The 23,615-nt window shown below is 43.9% G+C and overlaps 1 protein-coding gene across 1 annotated transcript in view; it reads left to right on the plus strand.

Annotated features, from left to right (window-relative positions):
- The window catches only part of LOC135530893 (transmembrane channel-like protein 3), a 37,278-nt gene extending 18,147 nt beyond the window's left edge, over window positions 1-19,131 (plus strand). Inside the window, exons 7-15 of the mRNA XM_064959066.1 lie at window positions 3,945-4,073; window positions 8,314-8,381; window positions 10,395-10,523; window positions 15,816-15,926; window positions 16,276-16,401; window positions 16,780-16,858; window positions 17,069-17,111; window positions 17,309-17,588; window positions 18,108-19,131. Coding sequence (XP_064815138.1) covers window positions 3,945-4,073; window positions 8,314-8,381; window positions 10,395-10,523; window positions 15,816-15,926; window positions 16,276-16,401; window positions 16,780-16,858; window positions 17,069-17,111; window positions 17,309-17,588; window positions 18,108-19,131 — 1,989 coding nt within the window. The remainder of the gene's footprint in view (window positions 1-3,944; window positions 4,074-8,313; window positions 8,382-10,394; window positions 10,524-15,815; window positions 15,927-16,275; window positions 16,402-16,779; window positions 16,859-17,068; window positions 17,112-17,308; window positions 17,589-18,107) is intronic.
- The last annotated feature ends 4,484 nt before the right edge of the window (window positions 19,132-23,615 follow it).

Raw genomic sequence — 23,615 nt, forward strand, 5'->3', positions numbered from 1 at the left:
GTGCAGAAGTTCATTCCTTGTCATTCGTTCATTCGCTCATTTGTAAATTTGTCTATTCGTTCATTTGTTCCTTCATATATTTGTCCATTCATTTCTTAATGAATTAATTCGTTAATCTGTCCATTTGTCCATTCATTCATCTCTTAACGTTAATTGAGCAACCCTTTACAGAGAAAGTGTACTAACAACTGTTCCGTGAAGGTCGAGACCTTTTGCATCGGCCAGAGTAGAACTGTTACAGGGACACTTCATCATCAACCTGACAATGTACATGACTACATACAGTTGAAGTTGGAAGTGTACATACAGTTAGGTTGGAGTCATTAAAACTATTTTTCAACCACTCCACAAATTTCTTGTTAACAAACTATAGTTTTGGCAAGTCGGTTAGGACATCTACTTTTTCCAACAATTGCTTACTGACAGATTATTTCACTTATAATTCACTGTATCACAATTCCAGTGGGTCAGAAGTTTACATACACTAAGTTGACTGTGCCTTTAAACAGCTTGGAAAATTCCAGAAAATTATGTCATGGCTTTAGAAGCCTCTGATAGGCTAATTGACTTCATTTGAGTCAATTGGAGGTGTACCTGTGGATGTATTTCAAAGCCTACCTTCAAACTCAGTGCCACTTTGCTTGACATCATGGTAAAATCAAAAGAAATCAGCCAAGACCTTAGAAAAAATATTGTAGACCTCCACAAGTCTGGTTCATCCTTGGGAGCAATTTCCAAACGCCTGAAGGTACCACGTTCATCTGTACAAATAATAGTACACAAGTATAAACACCATGGGACCACGCAGCCATCATACCGCTCATTAAGGAGACGCGTTCTGTCACCTAGAGATGAAAGTACTTTGTTGTGAAAAGTTCAAATCATTCCCAGAACAACAGCAAAGGACCTTGTGAAGATGCTGGAGGTAACCTTTACAAAAGTATCTGTATCCACAGTAAAACGAGTCCTATACTGACATAACCTGAAAGGCCACTCAGCAAGGAAGAAGCCACTGATCCAAAACCAAACTAAGGTTTGCAACTGCACATGGGGACACTTCACAAAATAGATCATCATGAGGACGGAAAATTATGTGGATATATTGAAGCAACATCTCAAGACATCAGTCAGGAAGTTAAAGCTTGGTCGCAAATAGGTCTTCCAAATGGACAATGACCCAAAGCATACTTCCAAAGTTGTGGCAAAATGGCTTAAGGTGTCAAGGTATTGGAGTGGCCATCACAAAGTCCTGACCTCAATCCTATAGAACATTTGTCGGCATAACTGAAAAAGCAGGCAAGGAGGAAAACAAACCTTACTCAGTTCCACCAACTCTGTCAGGAGGAATGGGCCAAAATTCACCCAACTTATTGTGGGAAGCTTGTGGAAGGCTACCCAAAACGTTTGACCCAAGTTAAACAATTTAAAGGCAATGCTACCAAATACTAATTGTGAACTTCTGTAAACTTCTGACCCACTGGGAATGTGATGAAAGAAATGAAAGCTGAAATAAATCATTCTCTCTACTATTATTCTGACAATTCACATTCTTAAAATAAAATGGTGATCCTAACATGACCTAAGACAGGGAATTTGTACTAGGATTAAATGTCAGGAATTGTGAAAAACTGAGTTTAAATGTATTTGGCTAAGGTGTATTATAAACTTCCGACTTCAACTGTAAGGCATTCATACCATTTTCATGAAATCATTCATAACACCTTTATGGGTGCTGTGGTATCCTTCATAACACCTTTATGAATGCTGTGGTATCATTCACAACACCTTTATGAATGCTGTGGTATCCTTCATAACACCTTTATGAATGTTGTGGTATCATTCACAACACCTTTATGAATGCTGTGGTATCATTCATAACACCTTTATGAATGCTGTGGTATCATTCACAACACCTTTATGGGTGATGTTGTATCATTCATAACACCTTTATGAGTGCTGTGGTATCATTCACAACACCTTTATTAATGCTGTGGTATCATTCACAACACCTTTATGAATGCTGTGGTATCATTCACAACACCTTTATGAATGCTGTGGTATCATTCATAACACCTTTATGAATTATGTGGTATCATTCATAACACCTTTATGAATGCTGTGGTATCATTCACAACACCTTTATGAATGCTGTGGTATCATTCACAACACCTTTATGAATGACGTGGTATCATTCATAACACCTTTATGAATGCTGTGGTATCATTCATAACACCTTTATGAATGATGTGGTATCATTCACAACACCTTTATGAATGCTGTGGTATCATTCACAACACCTTTATGAATGCTGTGCTATCATTCATAACACCTTTATGAATTCTGTGGTATCATTCACAACACCTTATGAATGCTGTGGTATCATTCATAACACCTTTATGAATGCTGTGGTATCATTCATAACACCTTTATGAATGCTGTGGTATCATTCATAACACCTTTATGAATGCTGTGGTATCATTCATAACACCTTTATGAATGCTGAAGTATCATTCACAACACCGTTATGAATGCTGTGGTATTATTCACAACACCATTATGAATGCTGTGGTATCATTCACAACACCTTTATGAATGCTGAAGTATCATTCACAACACCTTTATGAATGCTGTGGTATCATTCATAACACCTTTATGAGTGCTGTGGTATCATTCATAACACCTTTATGAATGATGTGGTATCATTCATAACACCTTTATGAATGCTGAAGTATCATTCACAACACCGTTATGAATGCTGTGGTATTATTCACAACACCTTTATGAATGCTGTGGTATCATTCACAACACCTTTATGAATGCTGAAGTATCATTCACAACACCTTTATGAATGCTGTGGTATCATTCGCAACACATTTATGAATGCTGTGGTATCATTCACAACACCTTTATGAATGCTGTGGTATCATTCACAACACCTTTATGAATGCTGAGGTATCATTCATAACACCTTTCTGTATAATTTATAACAACATCCATAACACATACATTCAGCATCATTCACAAGGAGTCTTCAAAATAAAAGTCCCCTAGAATAGATCTTTGTCTATTGTACAAAGGAAATGTGTATTACTACTGTCGCAGTAATCTATTATGAAACATAACACTGGAGTAGTTCAACCATGTCAGCCTAAGCACTCTGTGTGTACGATAAGCACCAATAACTATTACCGTTTTAGATCATTCTGTCTGTACACAGACCTAATAATCAACAGTCTCATCCCTCAGACAGTTATCCTTAATACCTCTTAAAGACATTATGCCCAACAAGAAAAATGAAAATGCCTTGTCCTGTGATTGTTTCCCCCTAAACAATAGATTGAGTATGGATTGAAACGTACCCAGGCAGACGTTCAGGTAATGAAGCTGTCACTAGGCCAAGGATGAAAAACAGATGACTTGTTCTTGGTGCAGATCAATAGGAGGTTATATCGTGTATCGTCGTCTCAGGAGTGGATATTCTCAACAGGAAAATGACATCATATAATTAGCAGACCTGGGTTCAAATTATATGTTTTTATATTTTCAAATGCTTGATCGAGCTTTCAACCAATAGTGAAGTCCCCAAAAGTGCAAGAACCCAGGTCTGAAAAGTATAGCTTGGTGATCCATTTCCAATGAGTTTTGTGCAGTTAGGACAAATGTAATGAGTTTTTCTGAAAGACATACAGTATGCATTTTGTTAATTTAGCAGGCGCTCTTATCCAGAGCGACTTACATTCAAATAAGGTCTGTAAAACAATCACATGTCACAGTCACTCCAAGTAAAACTTCCCTCAATAAAGCTGACAGTGACATCAGTGCTAGTAGGTGTTAGCTCGTCATTACAGAATGACCAGAGTTGCCTTAAAGACAGATAGTTACCAGACAGTAACAGTAACAGTACGTTTCTTTATGCTCACATGTTTCTATGTGTTGTATTGTAGGAGATGTTGAAGCTGTCTATCATCGATATGATCTTCACGGTGGCCAGTATCCTGTTGATAGACTTCATCAGAGGGCTGGTGGTCAGGTATCTGAGTGACTGCTGCTGCTGGGACCTGGAGAGCAAGTTTGTACGTACTCAACCTCCATTCAAAAAGTATTTGTTTACTTTCAAATAGTCTAGCTGTGCTTAACTGAGCTTGCTTGGTGCAATAGAATAGTCCCGAAAGTGCAAATACTGCCCATATGGTACTCCAGGCAAGCTCAAAGATTTGAAAGAAAACAAATACTGTTTGAACCCAAGGGTGATTGTGACTGTGTCGTTATCGTCTGATTACAGTTGACGTCTGGATAAGTGCAAACTATGTTGAAGTGCAGTACGGTTTGCAAGTCACATGCTTTTGAATGACATGCTTTTGAATTGCTCCTGGTAACGTTGTGGTTTAGTCCACGCCATCACGGCAGGCCCAAGCTGTTGCATCTATCAGGAGTCCACTTTATGTTAAGACATTTGACTTCGTCATCAATATATTTGATGAAGTAATTCAAGGTTTAATTAATGTCACCCTTTCTGTTTCCCACCTGGCAGCCTGAGTATGGGGAATTGAAGGTTTAATTAATGTCATCCTTTCTGTTTCCCACCTGGCAGCCTGAGTATGGGGAATTGAAGGTTTAATTAATGTCACCCTTTCTGTTTCCCACCTGGCAGCCTGAGTATGGGGAATTGAAGGTTTAATTAATGTCACCCTTTCTGTTTCCCACCTGGCAGCCTGAGTATGGGGAATTGAAGGTTTAATTAATGTCACCCTTTCTGTTTCCCACCTGGCAGCCTGAGTATGGGGAATTGAAGGTTTAATTAATGTCATCCTTTCTGTTTCCCACCTGGCAGCCTGAGTATGGGGAATTGAAGGTTTAATTAATGTCACCCTTTCTGTTTCCCACCTGGCAGCCTGAGTATGGGGAATTGAAGGTTTAATTAATGTCACCCTTTCTGTTTCCCACCTGGCAGCCTGAGTATGGGGAATTGAAGGTTTAATTAATGTCACCCTTTCTGTTTCCCACCTGGCAGCCTGAGTATGGGGAATTGAAGGTTTAATTAATGTCACCCTTTCTGTTTCCCACCTGGCAGCCTGAGTATGGGGAATTGAAGGTTTAATTAATGTCACCCTTTTCTGTTTCCCACCTGGCAGCCTGAGTATGGGGAATTCAAGGTTTAATTAATGTCACCCTTTCTGTTTCCCACCTGGCAGCCTGAGTATGGGGAATTGAAGGTTTAATTAATGTCACCCTTTCTGTTTCCCACCTGGCAGCCTGAGTATGGGGAATTGAAGGTTTAATTAATGTCACCCTTTCTGTTTCCCACCTGGCAGCCTGAGTATGGGGAATTGAAGGTTTAATTAATGTCACCCTTTCTGTTTCCCACCTGGCAGCCTGAGTATGGGGAATTGAAGGTTTAATTAATGTCATCCTTTCTGTTTCCCACCTGGCAGCCTGAGTATGGGGAATTGAAGGTTTAATTAATGTCACCCTTTCTGTTTCCCACCTGGCAGCCTGAGTATGGGGAATTGAAGGTTTAATTAATGTCACCCTTTCTGTTTCCCACCTGGCAGCCTGAGTATGGGGAATTGAAGGTTTAATTAATGTCACCCTTTCTGTTTCCCACCTGGCAGCCTGAGTATGGGGAATTGAAGGTTTAATTAATGTCACCCTTTCTGTTTCCCACCTGGCAGCCTGAGTATGGGGAATTGAAGGTTTAATTAATGTCACCCTTTCTGTTTCCCACCTGGCAGCCTGAGTATGGGGAATTCAAGGTTTAATTAATGTCACCCTTTCTGTTTCCCACCTGGCAGCCTGAGTATGGGGAATTGAAGGTTTAATTAATGTCACCCTTTCTGTTTCCCACCTGGCAGCCTGAGTATGGGGAATTGAAGGTTTAATTAATGTCACCCTTTCTGTTTCCCACCTGGCAGCCTGAGTATGGGGAATTGAAGGTTTAATTAATGTCACCCTTTCTGTTTCCCACCTGGCAGCCTGAGTATGGGGAATTCAAGGTTTAATTAATGTCACCCTTTCTGTTTCCCACCTGGCAGCCTGAGTATGGGGAATTCAAGGTTTAATTAATGTCACCCTTTCTGTTTCCCACCTGGCAGCCTGAGTATGGGGAATTCAAGGTTTAATTAATGTCACCCTTTCTGTTTCCCACCTGGCAGCCTGAGTATGGGGAATTGAAGGTTTAATTAATGTCACCCTTTCTGTTTCCCACCTGGCAGCCTGAGTATGGGGAATTGAAGGTTTAATTAATGTCACCCTTTCTGTTTCCCACCTGGCAGCCTGAGTATGGGGAATTGAAGGTTTAATTAATGTCACCCTTTCTGTTTCCCACCTGGCAGCCTGAGTATGGGGAATTGAAGGTTTAATTAATGTCACCCTTTCTGTTTCCCACCTGGCAGCCTGAGTATGGGGAATTGAAGGTTTAATTAATGTCACCCTTTCTGTTTCCCACCTGGCAGCCTGAGTATGGGGAATTGAAGGTTTAATTAATGTCACCCTTTCTGTTTCCCACCTGGCAGCCTGAGTATGGGGAATTCAAGGTTTAATTAATGTCACCCTTTCTGTTTCCCACCTGGCAGCCTGAGTATGGGGAATTGAAGGTTTAATTAATGTCACCCTTTCTGTTTCCCACCTGGCAGCCTGAGTATGGGGAATTGAAGGTTTAATTAATGTCACCCTTTCTGTTTCCCACCTGGCAGCCTGAGTATGGGGAATTGAAGGTTTAATTAATGTCACCCTTTCTGTTTCCCACCTGGCAGCCTGAGTATGGGGAATTCAAGGTTTAATTAATGTCACCCTTTCTGTTTCCCACCTGGCAGCCTGAGTATGGGGAATTCAAGGTTTAATTAATGTCACCCTTTCTGTTTCCCACCTGGCAGCCTGAGTATGGGGAATTGAAGGTTTAATTAATGTCACCCTTTCTGTTTCCCACCTGGCAGCCTGAGTATGGGGAATTGAAGGTTTAATTAATGTCACCCTTTCTGTTTCCCACCTGGCAGCCTGAGTATGGGGAATTCAAGGTTTAATTAATGTCACCCTTTCTGTTTCCCACCTGGCAGCCTGAGTATGGGGAATTGAAGGTTTAATTAATGTCACCCTTTCTGTTTCCCACCTGGCAGCCTGAGTATGGGGAATTGAAGGTTTAATTAATGTCACCCTTTCTGTTTCCCACCTGGCAGCCTGAGTATGGGGAATTGAAGGTTTAATTAATGTCACCCTTTTCTGTTTCCCACCTGGCAGCCTGAGTATGGGGAATTCAAGGTTTAATTAATGTCACCCTTTCTGTTTCCCACCTGGCAGCCTGAGTATGGGGAATTGAAGGTTTAATTAATGTCACCCTTTCTGTTTCCCACCTGGCAGCCTGAGTATGGGGAATTGAAGGTTTAATTAATGTCACCCTTTCTGTTTCCCACCTGGCAGCCTGAGTATGGGGAATTGAAGGTTTAATTAATGTCACCCTTTCTGTTTCCCACCTGGCAGCCTGAGTATGGGGAATTCAAGGTTTAATTAATGTCACCCTTTCTGTTTCCCACCTGGCAGCCTGAGTATGGGGAATTCAAGGTTTAATTAATGTCACCCTTTCTGTTTCCCACCTGGCAGCCTGAGTATGGGGAATTCAAGGTTTAATTAATGTCACCCTTTCTGTTTCCCACCTGGCAGCCTGAGTATGGGGAATTGAAGGTTTAATTAATGTCACCCTTTCTGTTTCCCACCTGGCAGCCTGAGTATGGGGAATTGAAGGTTTAATTAATGTCACCCTTTCTGTTTCCCACCTGGCAGCCTGAGTATGGGGAATTCAAGGTTTAATTAATGTCACCCTTTCTGTTTCCCACCTGGCAGCCTGAGTATGGGGAATTCAAGGTTTAATTAATGTCACCCTTTCTGTTTCCCACCTGGCAGCCTGAGTATGGGGAATTGAAGGTTTAATTAATGTCACCCTTTCTGTTTCCCACCTGGCAGCCTGAGTATGGGGAATTGAAGGTTTAATTAATGTCACCCTTTCTGTTTCCCACCTGGCAGCCTGAGTATGGGGAATTGAAGGTTTAATTAATGTCACCCTTTCTGTTTCCCACCTGGCAGCCTGAGTATGGGGAATTCAAGGTTTAATTAATGTCACCCTTTCTGTTTCCCACCTGGCAACCTGAGTATGGGGAATTGAAGGTTTAATTAATGTCACCCTTTCTGTTTCCCACCTGGCAGCCTGAGTATGGGGAATTGAAGGTTTAATTAATGTCACCCTTTCTGTTTCCCACCTGGCAGCCTGAGTATGGGGAATTGAAGGTTTAATTAATGTCACCCTTTCTGTTTCCCACCTGGCAGCCTGAGTATGGGGAATTCAAGATAGCTGAGAATGTCCTCCACCTGATATATAACCAAGGAATGATCTGGTATGTCACATTCTACTGGATTTGTCACTTCATCTATTCTTTCTTTTTATACGACAGTGGAGTTCCACTCAACCTTTCACATTGTTTAAACCCTGGTCTCCAGTGGGGAGGCATTTTACATTGACATGTTTGTAATTTATCACTCTTATCCCGAGGAATTAGGGTCAAAGGTCCTTCTCAAGGGAAACACCGACAGTTTTATTCCCCAAGTCAACTCGGGGATCCGAACCAGTGACCTTTCAGTTACTGACCCAACACTCTTACCCGCTAGGATACCTGCCACCCTAGGAAAATGTGCTTATTGATGGGAGTGTTACGCACCCACTCCACCACGGCTCGGAACGTATTTTTCTCTTCTGTCATATGATATTGGTCTTTGCTGTTGAGCTTTCAGACATCAGATACAACATAGACAGTAGATGGAACTAGGACCCAGAGTTCATCCTCAAGTCACATTGCCAGAAAAACTCCAGTGAGAGATATAACACACTCTCTCACACTTCAATTCTATGTTCACTTTAACCAATTTGTTTACAATGTGTGGAAACGTTGTGTAAATTCCTCTGTATGTATAACGGCTCTAAATGATGTATATTGCTAGCAGCACCATATCACAAGTGACATTCTGACTGTGAAAATGTGATTGGCTATTAATGGTGATTCTGATTCTAATGTAGAAGGTAATGTGCCCATATTAGCTATAATATATAGCCCAGTACTTCTATAAAAGGCAACGTTACTAAGGGCAGGACAGCCCCTGACCCAGAGTAATATGCTATGTTATGTGTGATTGTGGAGCCAACTAACTGGTTCCCCATTAATCACGCCATCCCTTCACATGGTTTAGGAATAGTTACAGACACATTCACAGATAAGACAAGCTGTCAGGATTTGGCCAGGGTTGTTCCGGGTTTTGGTCACTAGATGCCCCCATTGTGCTTTTTGACCTTATGTTTTTTCCCTTGTTCCCCATTATTATTTGCACCTGTGCCTCGTTTCCCCTGATTGTATTTAAACCCTTAGTTTCCCTCAGTTCTGTGCTCTGTGTTTGTATGTTAGCACCCAGCCCTAGTGTTCTGTGTATTCTTGTCGATTCCGGTGGATGCGCTTGTGGAATTCTGTTTTTGTTTTTGAGGATCTCTTGAGGCTTTTTTGTGCTATTCCTACCACCTTTTGGATTTGCCATTTTTGTATTTAAGGACTTCTCCTTTTTACTTTATTAAATACACCGTCTTAAGTACTGCTGTGTCTGCCTCATCTTCTGGGTTCTGCTGACTATTCGTGGCTCAGTTGGTTAAGTGACTGTTTCTCACTCCGGAGACCCAGGTTCGTAACCGGGTCCTGACACAAGCCTGACCTCTCCCCTCTCTGGGCCCCAAGTAACTGAGCCTTAGCTGAGAAGGGATAACTGCAAACTGCCAACCCTGTATTCCAAAGAGATACATTCTAATGACAAGTATCTCACAAGCATATTATGAAAATAAAACATCTATGTTACCCAACTAATTCTGATTCATCCCCAACAATGGATAGTATTACCTCTGTTCATTCCACACCTCTGCAGTTAGATGGACAGTATTACCTCTGTTCATTCCACAGGGGGGAGGCTGGAGGAGCTCCATTAGCAGGGGTGTAAATCTGTCCCTCTCTCTGTGTCCTCTGGCTCCTTCACAGAGTGAGGACATTCTTCTCCAACCCCCCCCACCCATCTCTCTCTCTGTGTTCTCTGGCTCTTTCACAGAGTGGGGACATTCTTCTCCAACCCCCCCTCCCTCTGGCTTTCCCTTTCTCTCTGTCTTTCTCTCTCACATCATTGTCATAATAGTGACATAAACACATTAATACATGACAGCTGATGTCATCTAATGGTAACTGACTTTACACCGTCACTACACAAACTGCTGTGTAGGTAACCTTGTCGGCTCATGTATACATTATGATTTTTCAGCTCCACTTCTCCCCCCCTTCTCTCTCTCTCCCTATCTCTCTCTCTCTCTCTCTCTCTCTCTCTAGGATGGGTTCGTTCTTCTCTCCCTGTCTGCCTGCCTTTAATGTGTTGAAGCTGATAGGCTTGATGTACCTGAGGAGTTGGGCTGTGCTCACCTGTAACGTCCCTCACCAACAGGTGTTCAGAGCATCCAGGTCAGGGGCAGAGACACACACACACACACACACAGGCATGGACACACACAGGCACACACACACACAGTCATGCACACACACACAAACACACACACAAGCACACACGCACACAGGCACACAAGCACACACACACACAGGAACACAAACACTTTGGCACACACACTTTGGCACACACACACACACACACAGGCACACACACAGGCACACACACACAGGCACACACACAGGCACACACACACACACAGGCACGCACACACACACACACACACACACACACACAGGCACGCACACACACACACACACAGAGTAACACACACACACATTGGCACACACACACACACAGGCACACACAAAACACACACACACACAGGCACACACACACACACAAGCACACACACACACACACAAGCACACACATAGACAGGCACACACACACACACAAGCACACACACACAGGCACACACACACACACAGGCACATACACACACACACACACACACACATATTGGCACACACACACACATTGGCACACACACACACAGGCACACACACACACACACACACACACAAGCACACACACACAAGCACAGGCACACACACACACACACAAGCACACACAAGCACACACACACAGGAACACACACACACAGGAACACACACACACACGGGCAAACACACAGGCACACACACACACACACATTGGCACACACACACACACAGGCACACACACACACAGGCACACACACACACACACACAGGCACACACACACACACACAAGCACACACACAGGAACACACACACACAGGCACACACACACACACACACACACACAGGCACACACACACACACACACACACACACAAGCACACACACACATACAAGCAAACACACACACAGAAACACACACACAGGCACACAAACACACACAGGCACACACACACACAAGCACACACACACACAAGCCAACACACAAGCACACACACAGGCACACACACACACACACAAGCACACACACACACAAGCACACACACAGGCACACACACACACACACACAAGCACACACACACACGGGCACACACACAGGTACACACACACACACAGGTACACACACACACACAGGTACATACACACACAGGTACACACACACACAGGTACACACACACACAGGTACACACAAACACAGGCACATACACACACAGGTACATACACACACATATAGTGCACTGGGAAAGTATTTAGACCTCTTGAGTTTTTCCACATTCTGTTGCATTTAAAAAATAATAATTCTCATCAATCTACACACAATACCCCATAATGTCAAAGCAAAACAGGGTTTATAGACATTTTTGCAAATGTATAAAAACTAATAAATAGATGTAAATTATAAAATTAAGTAAATAATAAACCTTATTTACATAAGTATTCAGAGTCTTTGCTTTGAGACTCAAAATTGAGCTCAGGTGCAGCCTAGCCAAACTGAGCAATCAAGGTAGATGGGCCTTGGTCTAGGAGGTGACCAAGAACCCGATGGTCACTTTGACAGAACTCCAGAGTTCCTTTGTGGAGATGGGAGAACCTTCCAGAAGGACAACCATCTCTGGAGCACTCCACCAATCAGGTCTTTATGGTAGAGCCTCTCCTCAGGTAAAGATTAACGGAGGAAAATACAGAGAGATCCTTGAAGAAAACCTGCTCCAGTGTGCTCAGGACCACAGACTGGGGCGAAGGTTCACCTTCCAACAGGACAACAACCCTAAGCACAAAACCCCCCAGATTTCATCCATTTTAGAATAGGGTTGAATGTGGAAAAAGTCAAGGGGTCTGAATAATTTCCCAAAGCACTGTACATATACACACACTCATACTGGATGAGCATGTTCAGAAGACACAGCCACTCTACCATTCACTTCTCTCTCTCTCTCTCTCTCTCTCTCTCTCTCTCTCTCTCTCTCTCTCTCTCTCTCTTTTAGACTGATGAATACATAATAAACAGTACCACTAAAAACTAACATTACATAACAGCATTGTGCGACACTGCCTCTTCGAGACAGTGAGTGAGTCTGATTCACTCTGGGCCTATAATCCTGGTTCTGTGGTTCTGGCTCTCTGGCTCAGTGGTTCTGGTTCTGTGGTTCTGGTCTCATTACTCCTCTCCTCCCCTCCCATCGGATCATATTTTCCAGCTCTGTGGAGAGAGAGAACAAAATGAGCACATCTCTGTGATGAGCTACTACACTGCTCCATCAAACACACGCACGCACGCAAACGCAAACACACACACACACACACACACACACACACACACACACACACACACACACACACACACACACACACACACACACACACACACACACACACACACACACAGAGTGGGCCTGCAGGCACTCAGCCCACTCTGATTTATGTAACGAGTCTGTTGCTGCCTCTTTCAGGCCTTATCAGTCACTCTCAGATGTACAGGAAAATACACACTTATGCAAGCGCACACACACACCATACTCTTCACTTGGTTATGTAAAATAGCATGATAGTTTAAAGAAATAGAATGATATGAATAAATAGTATATGTGACTCACCACCTGGATTTGGTCTTCATTAAGTAGCAATATTTGAAATGATGTATTTTCCATTGGGTAAAAGTAGAGACTCAGTGCTACCAAAATGGTAGATCATACACTGCATTTTGGAGGAACCATGGGAAAGTAATTATCTGGAAGTTGATAAGCTTTGAAACTTACTTTTGAGAAAATGGCATTTGAATGTTTTGATATCTAGTGAAGAGCTCTCCTATGTCTACACCCATTCAGCATCGTTCACACCCTCTTAAGCTTTAGCCCCACCCATCTCGTTTCATTCTCGGAGCATTCGGAGCTCAAACTTGACACTCTGGCCGATGATTTGTTTACCTCTGGATAACATGAAAACAGCCTAACCAGCTCTGCTGGCAACAATTTCATTACACTTTTGTGTAGACGTTTACTGACACCGCCCATATTCAAAGGGTGTTGTACACTTTACCTTAAGACGTCTAGCTAGCTATAGGTAAACAAAGCTCAAATAGACAGAAGCAGTCTATATGGCAGACCAATCCAAACTCCTCTCTTTGCATGTCCAGCCTACTCATTATCTCAGCCAATCATGGCTGGTGGGACGGTTGCTGGCTTTTTCTGTGGCTTAACCAACAAGTCTCGTAATTTAACTATTTTATTTGCATTTACAGATGACATACACGTTTGTTATTAAGGCACATGATGTAACAGTTTTCTTGCGCTGAAGGAGAGGCGGACCAAAACGCAGCGTGGTTATTTTGATTCATGTTTAATAAAGCACTTCACATGAACAAACTAACAAAAACAAGAAACTTGAAAACCCAAAACAGCCCTATCTGGTGCAAACACAGAGACAGGAACAATCACCCACAAAACCCAACACCAAACAGGCTACCTAAATATGGTTCCCAATCAGAGACAATGACTAACACCTTCCTCTGATTGAGAACCATATCAGGACAAACAGAGAAATAGACAAACTAGACATGTAACATAGAATGCCCACTCAGATCACACCCTGACCAAACAAAACATAGAAACATACAAAGCAAACTATGGTCAGGGTGTGACACATGAAAGTTTACAGGTTCCAGAAGGCCTTTCTGCCAAAAATCTTCTTTAAAAGAATGTCTCTCCTGTGAAGGCGTGACTTGTGACATGAGCCTAGTTTCCTGAAACGGGTCACATATGATCAATATCTTCCACCAAGACCTCTCCATCACAGTTGACAACTCCACAGTGTCGCCCTCCCAGAGTGCAAAAAACCTTGGCGTGAACCTGGACAACACCCTGTCGTTCTCTGTCGCTCCTGCAGGTTCATGCACTACAACATCAGTAGAGTAAGACCATACCTCACACAAGAAGCGCCGCAGGTCCTAATCCAGGCACTTGTTCTCTCCCGTCTGGACTACTGCAACTCGCTGTTGACTGGGCTCCCCTGCTTGGGCCATCAAACCTCTGCAACTTATTCAGAATGCAGCAGCCCGCCTGGTTTTCAACCTTACCAAGTTCTCTCATTTCACCACGCTCCTCTGCACACTCCACTGGCTTCCAGTTGAAGCTCACGTCCACTGCAAGACCATGGTGCTTACCTACAGAGCAGCAAGAGGAGCTACCCCTCCATACCTTCAGGCTATGCTCAAACCCTACACCCCAACCTGAGCACTACGTTCTGCCACCTCAGGTCTCTTGGCCCCTCCACCTCTACTGGAGGACGGCTCCCGCACAGCCCAGTCCAAGCTCTTCTCTCTCCTCTCACCCCAATGGTAGAACCTTCTACCTGAAGCTAGGACAGTCCCTGCCCATCTTCCAAAAACGCCTGAAACCCGTCCTCTTCAGTATGTTTGACCCCCCCGCCCTTCTAGCTCGGCTTCTACTGATAGCTACGTTATTGAGGAAAAAAAGTATTTTGATGACTGTGATATTTGGTTGTCCCACCTTTTTTTTGCTACCCAAGTCAGTTAAGAGCAAATTCTTATTTTCAATGACTGCCTAGGAACAGTGGGTTAAATGCCTGTTCCGGGCCAGAATGACAGATTTGTACCTTGTCAGCTTGGGGATTTGAACTTGTAACCTTTTGGTTACTAATCCAATGTTCTAACCACTAGGCTACCCTGCCACCCCTAGCTATTTAAAAATTAATGCACTATCTGTAAGTCGCTCTGGATAAGAGCGTCTGCTAAATTACTAAAATGTAAATGTCAAAATGTATAACCAAACAATAATATGATAGTATATTAAAAATATATTCCAACATCCCTATTGTCTCTAACCAAACATTGTCACGTTCTGACCTTAGTTCTTTTATTATGTCTTTGTGTTAGTTTGGTCGGGGCGTGAGTTCTGTGTTTTGCCTGGTATGGTTCTCAATCAGAGGCAGCTGTCGATCGTTGTCTCTGATTGAGAATCATACTTAGGTAACCTGTTTTCCCCATTTTGGTTGTGGGTGATTATTTTAGTGTTTTTCGTCACTTTACAGGACTGTTCATTTGTCGTTTTTGTTGTTTTGTTCAGTGTTCAGTTGTTTTATTAAAATAATGGACACTTACCACGCTGCGCATTGGTCCTCCTCTCTTTCTCCAGACGACAACCGTTACAAACATGGATTATGGTTTTTGATTATCTGTCTTTGTTAACATAGTTGATCAGGATTACAAAGGCAGAAAAACTTGAAATAACACAGATAAATGAACAATATAGAAATAAAAGTATCATTTTCTTTCTCTCATTTGTTTCCAGATCAAATAATTTCTACCTGGCTATGCTGTTGTTCATGCTTTTTCTGTGTATGCTGCCCACCATCTTCGCCATAGTGAGATACAGACCTTCCCAACACTGTGGGCCATTTAGGTAAGCGATTATTCCCGTGAAGCTCTTTAAATGTGGTGCCCATTTTAAAGATAGCCCTTGTAATTTAAGGTCATTTAAGGTCAGCCACACTTTCAATAGTGTTGCAGTATTGTGTGTGTGTGTGTGTGTGTGTGTGTGCATGTTTAACCCAAGTGTGTGTGTGTTTGTGGATGATCAAACTCCTATTGAGAACCTTGAAAATCGCTATAAAACATTAATCCATGATTATTTTTATTATCATCACACATCATAATCTGCTAAAAGCACAATAAGGCCAAGAAGAAAAGCATGTATAGCTTTAATTCTGCTGTGTGTGTGTGTGTGTGCGTGCGCGTTCGTTCCCCTGCAGCGGTCAGGAGAAGATTTATGACATCATCTCAGAGACGATAGCCAATGACTTCCCGCTGTGGTTCAGTAAAGTGATGAGTTACGTCACCAGCCCTGTTGTAGCGTTGCCCGCTCTGCTGCTGCTGTTGTGAGTGCACTCACACACACAGACAGACTCTCACACACACACACACACAAACACACAGGAATGCAGACTCTCTCACACACAGACTCACACACACACGCAGACTCACACACAGACTCACACACACAGACTTACTCACACACACACAGACTTACTCACATACACACACACACACACACACACACACACACACACACACACACACACACACACACACACACACACACACACACACACACACACACACACACACAATGTAGCCTGACTTGCTCTATGCATTGTTAATGTGTCAGTGCTCTTGGGGTCACTCTCTCTGTCTTTCAGCATGTTGATCAGTCATTGTGTCAGTCCTCTTGGGGTAACTCTCTCTGTGTCCTTCAGCATGTTGATCTACTACCTTCAGGCCATTGCCAGATCCCTTAAATTCACCAACAACCAGCTGAGGATGCAGCTTCAGACTGTGAGTTATAGACGGTATAGTTATAGTTCTCGAAGGCAGTCACTATTATACATTAAACAAAAATACATATGAGTGCATCCCAAATATTACCTAGACAGTGTACTACTATTGGCTCTGGTTAAAAGTAGCGGACTATTTAGGCGATATGGTGCCATTTGGGATGCCCACTTAGTCTCATGACTGTATGCTGAACAGAAATGTATTTGTCAGGAGAGAACAGAAGACAAGAAGAAGGTATTACAGCTGGCTTCAGGTAAACCTCATCATTCTACTTTCTGGTTGGTTGGTTCTATGTAGTCTATGTCTACATATCCCCTAACATCTTACATCTGACCTTTAACCCTTCACCTCATTTGACTATTAACCTTTACCAATTAAAATGTTTAACTTTTGAACACCTAAACTATAATCTCTTACCTGTAACCCCTGACCTCTGACCCCCACCCATAGCGAGGCTACAGGCCCCAGAGGTCCCCGGGGGGGACAGGAAGCCTGACCAGCAGGATGGTGACATCACCAGCCGCGAGTCGTCCATTCGCACGCCGTCGCCACGACCCAACGGCAGTGTCACAAACTTCCAGTCGCCCGATCGTCGTGGCAACGGCATCCGCACCATCACCCAGTCGGCATCGAGAGTCGAGACCGCTAGGGCGACATTTGCTGCTGGGGCGCCTAGAAGTCCAACAGTGTCCATACTTCACAAGCAAAGGCCGGAGATAATCCCTAACAGGTGTGTCTCACACACACACACACATATTATGTGTTATTCTGTCTGGTCAGTCACAGGCTTTTATACAGTCCTCTACAGGTGTGTCTACAGGAGTATTAAGGGTTAGTGTCCATGTTGTTAGTCCTAAATAAACCTCTGAAGGGGGACTCCAGCACCTAGCCCAAAGTTTGAACTTAGTCTCCCATTAACATCAATGCATGACGAAGTGAAAATTACACTGGAAGTCAGGATTCACCCCTAAGAAATTGAATGGGATTTCATCTCATTGCTTTCACTCAAGTCAGGGGTCAAAGGAAAGGAAAAGTGTAGTTTTCTTCAACAGTAGCTAATAAGCAGTGGGGTATTTAAGTTCTTCTGAAGCCAGTTTGGGCATACTATGTCCTGGACTACTGTCACTACCAAAGGAATCAACTATACACAGTATCAGTAGTATTCTGTAATGATTCAAGTCCAAGTGGTCTCTCATTACGACCACATACAGTAGTAACATTTATCATCCGTATTTCCCTCTGTCACCAGACACCCTTCCTACCTGGGGGGCCCTAGCGGTACCTGCAGGTCCAAGTCCTACCATCATGTGGCGTACAACCCCCCGACACGCTACTCCTCAGAGAATATCCACTCCGACCCACTCTACAGGAAGACCATCAGGCCCATGCACTCCGCAGAGTCAGCTGGGATAGTGACCGCCCAGAGCTACATGGGCCGTCGCCCCTACACCACGCGCTACGTCATCGTCAACGAGCACGAAGCTAGGAAAAAGTTGCTTAGATCAGCCACACGCGTCCCTCGCCACTTCCGAGCGGAGGACCCGGGGGGTGAAATCGTAGAGCTGATTCCGCGGAATACCAAGCGGTATACTCCAAGGGCTCCGCATCTGCATGGGCACCCACACAGGTCGAATCCGCCGCAGTCACACCTGAGTGATGAAGAGGAGGAGGAAGAGGCAGGGGGGAAGAGGGAGTCTAGGAGGGGGTTGTTCGGGCAGACTCACCGGCCCCGCTCACTCTCCGACCTCCAACAGCCAGCTCGCTTCTACATCGGAGAGCGCCTGGAGACCAAGCTGTCTATGGCGTCAAAAGACAGCCACACTGCTAGGGGGCGCTACGGCGGTGAAGCCCAAAAAGGGCACTGGGAGGATATGGAGACGCGCTTGCACTCCCTCTCCCAGACCAGCATCAGAGGAGCGGAGATTCCACCACCAGTCAGGCACACACAGTCCCCAGCCAGACACCCCCACTCCCCCAGCAGACTTGTACACTCACCCCCCCAGGGCCCCGGAAGACGCCTGGAGCCCCAGGTCAAGCCCAAGACATCCAGGTCCAAGCTGGAGCCTTCCCTGACTGAGTCAGACTCGGCCTCTCTGGCCTCCAGTAGCGACCAGCAGAACAGCAGCACAGACCAGTACATCCAGGTCATTCACAACAAGGAGAAGTATCTCAAGTCTGAGGCAAGGCAAGGCAAACTGGCTAAGAAGAAGTCCAAAGCCAGTATAGATCTCAACGTGTCTGGGACCAAAGACCTGGTCTGCTCCAACGTGTAGTTGGTGTATTTATATTGTGAATATATCTAGGTTTATTTAACCTTTATTAATCCATGTAAGTTATTGACAGTAGTGTAAAGTACTTAAGTAAAAATACTTTAATGTACTACTTAAGCAGTTGCTTGGGGTATATGTACTTTTACTCATATCAAATGTATTTATATAGCCCTTCGTACATCAGCTGATATCTCAAAGTGCTGTACAGAAACCCAGCCTAAAATCCCAAACAGCAAGCAATGCAGGTGTAGAAGCACGGTGGCTAGGAAAAACTCCCTAGAAAGGCCAAAAACTAGGAAGAAACCTAGAGAGGAACCAGGCTATGAGGGGTGGCCAGTCCACTTCTGGCTGTGCCGGGTGGAGATTATAACAGAACACGGCCAAGATGTTCAAATGTTCATAAATGACCAGCATGGTCAAATAATAATAATCACAGTAGTTGTCGAGGGTGCAGCAAGTCAGCACCTCAGGAGTAAATGTCAGTTGGCTTTTCATAGCCGATCATTAAGAGTATCTCTACCACTCCTGCTGTCTCTAGAGAGTTGAAAACAGCAGGTCTGGAACAGGTAGCATGTCCGGTGAACAGGTCAGGATTCCATAGCCGCAGGCAGAACAGTTGAAACTGGAGCAGCAGCATGGCCAGGTGGACTGGGGACAGTAAGGACTCATCATGCCAGGTAGTCCTGAGGCATGGTCCTAGGGCTCAGGTCCTCCGAGAGAAAGAGAGAATTAGAGAGAGCACACTTCAATTCACACAGACACCGGACAGGAGACAGGAGAAGTACTCCAGATATAACAAACTGACCCTAGCCCCCCGACACATAAACTACTACAGCATAAATACTGGCGGCTGAGACAGAAGGGGTCGGGGGACACTGTGGCCCCATCCGATGATACCCCCGGACAGGGCCAAACAGGAAGGATATAACCCCACCCACTTTGCCAAAGCACAGCCCCCACACCACTAGAGGGATATCTTCAACCACCAACTTACCATCCTGAGACAAGGCCGAGTATAGCCCACAAAGATCTCCGCCACGGCACAACCCAAGGGGGGGGGTGCCAACCCAGACAGGAAGATCACATCAGTGACTCAACCCACTCAAGTGATTCACCCCTCCTAGGGACGGCATGAAAGAGCACCAGTAAGCCAGTGACTCAGCCCCCGTAATAGGGTTAGAGGCAGAGAATCCCAGTGGAGAGAGGGGAACCGGCCGGGCAGAGGCAGCAAGGGCGGTTCGTTGCTCCAGAACCTTTCCGTTCACCTTCACACTCCTGGGCCAGACTACACTCAATCATATGACCCACTGAGAGACTCTTCAGTAAAGACTTAAAGGTTGAGACCGAGTCTGCGTCTCTCACATGGGTAGGAAGACCATTCCATAAAAATCGAGCTCTATAGGAGAAAGCCCTACCTCCAGCTGTTTGCTTAGAAGTTCTATTCTAGGGACAATTAGGAGGCCTGCGTCTTGTGACTGTAGATTACGTGTAGGTATGTACGGCAGGACCAAATCAGAAAGATAGGTACTGCATTACATTCCTAAAGAAAATAATGTGCTTTTTACTCCTTACATTTTCCCTGACAACCAAAAGTACTTGTTACATTTTGAATGCTTAGCAGGACAGGAAAACTTTCTATTTCACACACATCAAGAGAACATCCCTGGACATCCCTACTGCCTCTGATCTGGCAGACCTACTAAACACAAATACTTAATTTGTAAATTATGTCTCTATGTTGAATTGTGCCCCTGGCTATCCGTAAATTTAAAAAACAAGAACATCATGCCGTCTGGGTTTCTTCTGCCCCTGTGCAAGCCAGTTAACCCATTGTTCTCCGGGTGCCGAAGACGTGGATGTCGATTATGGCAGCCACCCGCACGTCTCTGATTCAGAGGGGTTGAGTTAAATGTGGAAGACACATTTCAGTCGAATGCATTCAGTTGTACGACAGACTAGGTATCCCCCTTTCCCTTTCCTAAATTAATATAAGGAATTTGAAATGTACGTTTTACACTTAAGTATATTTTAGCGATTCACATTTACTTTTGATACTTAAGTATATTTAAAACCAAACACTTTTAGGCTTTTACTCAAGTAGAATTTTACTGGGTGACTTTCACTTTTACTTGAGTCATTTTCTTTTAAGGTATATTTACTTTTACTCAAGTACGACAATTAGGTACTTTTTCCACCACTGGTTATTGAAAGCAAATTATATTTCACAATAATGACCTGTCGAGCTAATTGTTTTGTAATGGGTTACATAAAGTTGTATTGTAAACCACAGAAAATGTGAAAAGCCCATTCATGGCCAATGCTATACATTGTGTGTGTTAACAAACAGCTCTATGTGCATAATATGCATAACATATTATATGCTCACATTGTCATGGATACTGTGCTTGCTCTCAATCAAATAAATATCATGGTCAATGTTCCAAAGTAGTGTATCTAAGCATCAGATTGTTTTGTTCTACTCAAGGTTATTTGTACAGCCCTTGATGTTTGTTTTAGGGTTATCACAAACAGGTGTTATATTGGCTATTGTGTGTGTGTTTACATTACATTGTACCATTCAAACATGGCCTTCAATTCAGTAAAATTATGATACCGTAGTAAAGTATGATGTGTAACATATATAATATACTCTGCAAAAAAGAAAAGTCCCTTTTTCAGGACCCTGTCTTTCAAAGATAATTCGTAAAAATCGAAAATAACTTCACAGATCTTAATTGTAAAGGGTTTAAACACTGTTTACCATGCTTGCTCAATGAACCATAAACAATTAATGAACATACACCTGTGGAACGGTCTTAAGACACTAACAGCTTACAGACGGTAGGCAATTAAGGTCACAGTTATGAAAACTTTGGACACTAAAGAGACCTTTCGACTGACTCTGAAAACCACCAAAAGAAGGATGCCCAGGGTCCCTGCTCATCTGTGTGAATGTGCCTTAGGCATGCTGCAAGCAGGCATGAGGACTGAAGATGTGGCCAGAGCAATAAATTGCAATGTCCGTACTGTGAGACACATAAGACAGTGCTACAGGGAGACAGGGTGGACAGCAGATCATCCTCGTAGTGGCAGACCACATGTAACAACACCTGCACAGGATCGGTACATCCGAACATCACACCTGCGGGACAGGAACAGGATGGCAACAACAACTGCCCCGAGTTACATTAGGAACGCACAATCCCTCAATCAGTGCTCAGACCGTCCACAATAGGCTGAGAGAGGCTGGACTGAGGGCTTGTAGGCCTGTTGTAAGGCAGGTCCTCACGAAACATCACCGGCAACAATGTTGCCTATGGGCACAAACCCACCGTTGCTGGACCAGACAGGACTGGCAAAAAGTGCTCTTCACTGACAAGTCACGGTTCTGTCTCACCAGGGGTGATGTTCAGATTTGTGTTTATCGTCAAAGGAATGGGCGTTACACCGAGGCCTGTACTCTGGAGCGGGATCGATTTGGAGGTGGAGGGTCCATCATGGTCTGGGACAGTGTGTCACAGCATCATCAGACTGAGCTTGTTGCCATTGCAAGCAATCTCAAAGCTGTGTGTTACAGGGAAGACTTCCTCCTCCCTCATGTGGTACCCTTCCTGCAGGTTCATCCTGACATGACCCTCCAGCATGACAATGCCACCAGCCATACTGCTCGTTCTGTGCATGATTTCCTGCAAGACAGGAATGTCAGTGTTCTGCCATGGCCAGTGCAAAGAGCCCGGATCTCAATCCCATTGAGCACGTCTGGGACCTGTTGGATCGGAGGGTGAGGGCTAGGGCCATTCCCCCAGAAATGTCTAGGAACTTGCAGGTGCCTTGGTGTTAGAGTGGTGTAACATCTCACAGCAAGAACGGGCAAATCTGGTGCAGTCCATGAGGAGGAGATGTACTGCAGTACTTAATGCAGGTGGTGGCCACACCAGATACTGACTGTTACTTTTTATTTTGACACCTCCTTTGTTCAGGGACACATTATTCCATTTCTGTTAGTCACATGTCTGTGGAACTTGTTCAGTTTATGACTCAGTTGTTGAATCGTGTTATGTTTATACAAATATTTACACATGTTAAGTTTTCTGAAAATAAACACAGTTGACAGTGAGAGGACGTTTCTTTTTTTGCTGAGTTTATAACACCTTGGGATATGTATAAAGTGCTGTAATGACCCTGGGTTTATAATTTACAAAAGGAATGCCATGTCATAACTTCTTGACTAAAAGTGGTCTGAGTCTGCTCTGTGGGTGGAGAAACATATTAACGTATATGTTTCGATAATTGATTATCGTTGCAGTAAGAACATTGAAAGTACCAATTGTTTTCACCCTTCTATCTGGGGCATGATCTGGTGGACATGTAACTGTCCTTTTCAAACTACAATTCACAGCATTCAATTGAACACTGTTCCAAGCTTTTCCAACGAATCAGAAAGCGTACTTTTATCACATGATTTTTTTTTTTCATCAGTTGATTGG

This window comes from Oncorhynchus masou, unplaced genomic scaffold (genome assembly GCF_036934945.1).
Source record: "Oncorhynchus masou masou isolate Uvic2021 unplaced genomic scaffold, UVic_Omas_1.1 unplaced_scaffold_1453, whole genome shotgun sequence".
Classification (NCBI taxonomy): domain Eukaryota; kingdom Metazoa; phylum Chordata; class Actinopteri; order Salmoniformes; family Salmonidae; genus Oncorhynchus; species Oncorhynchus masou.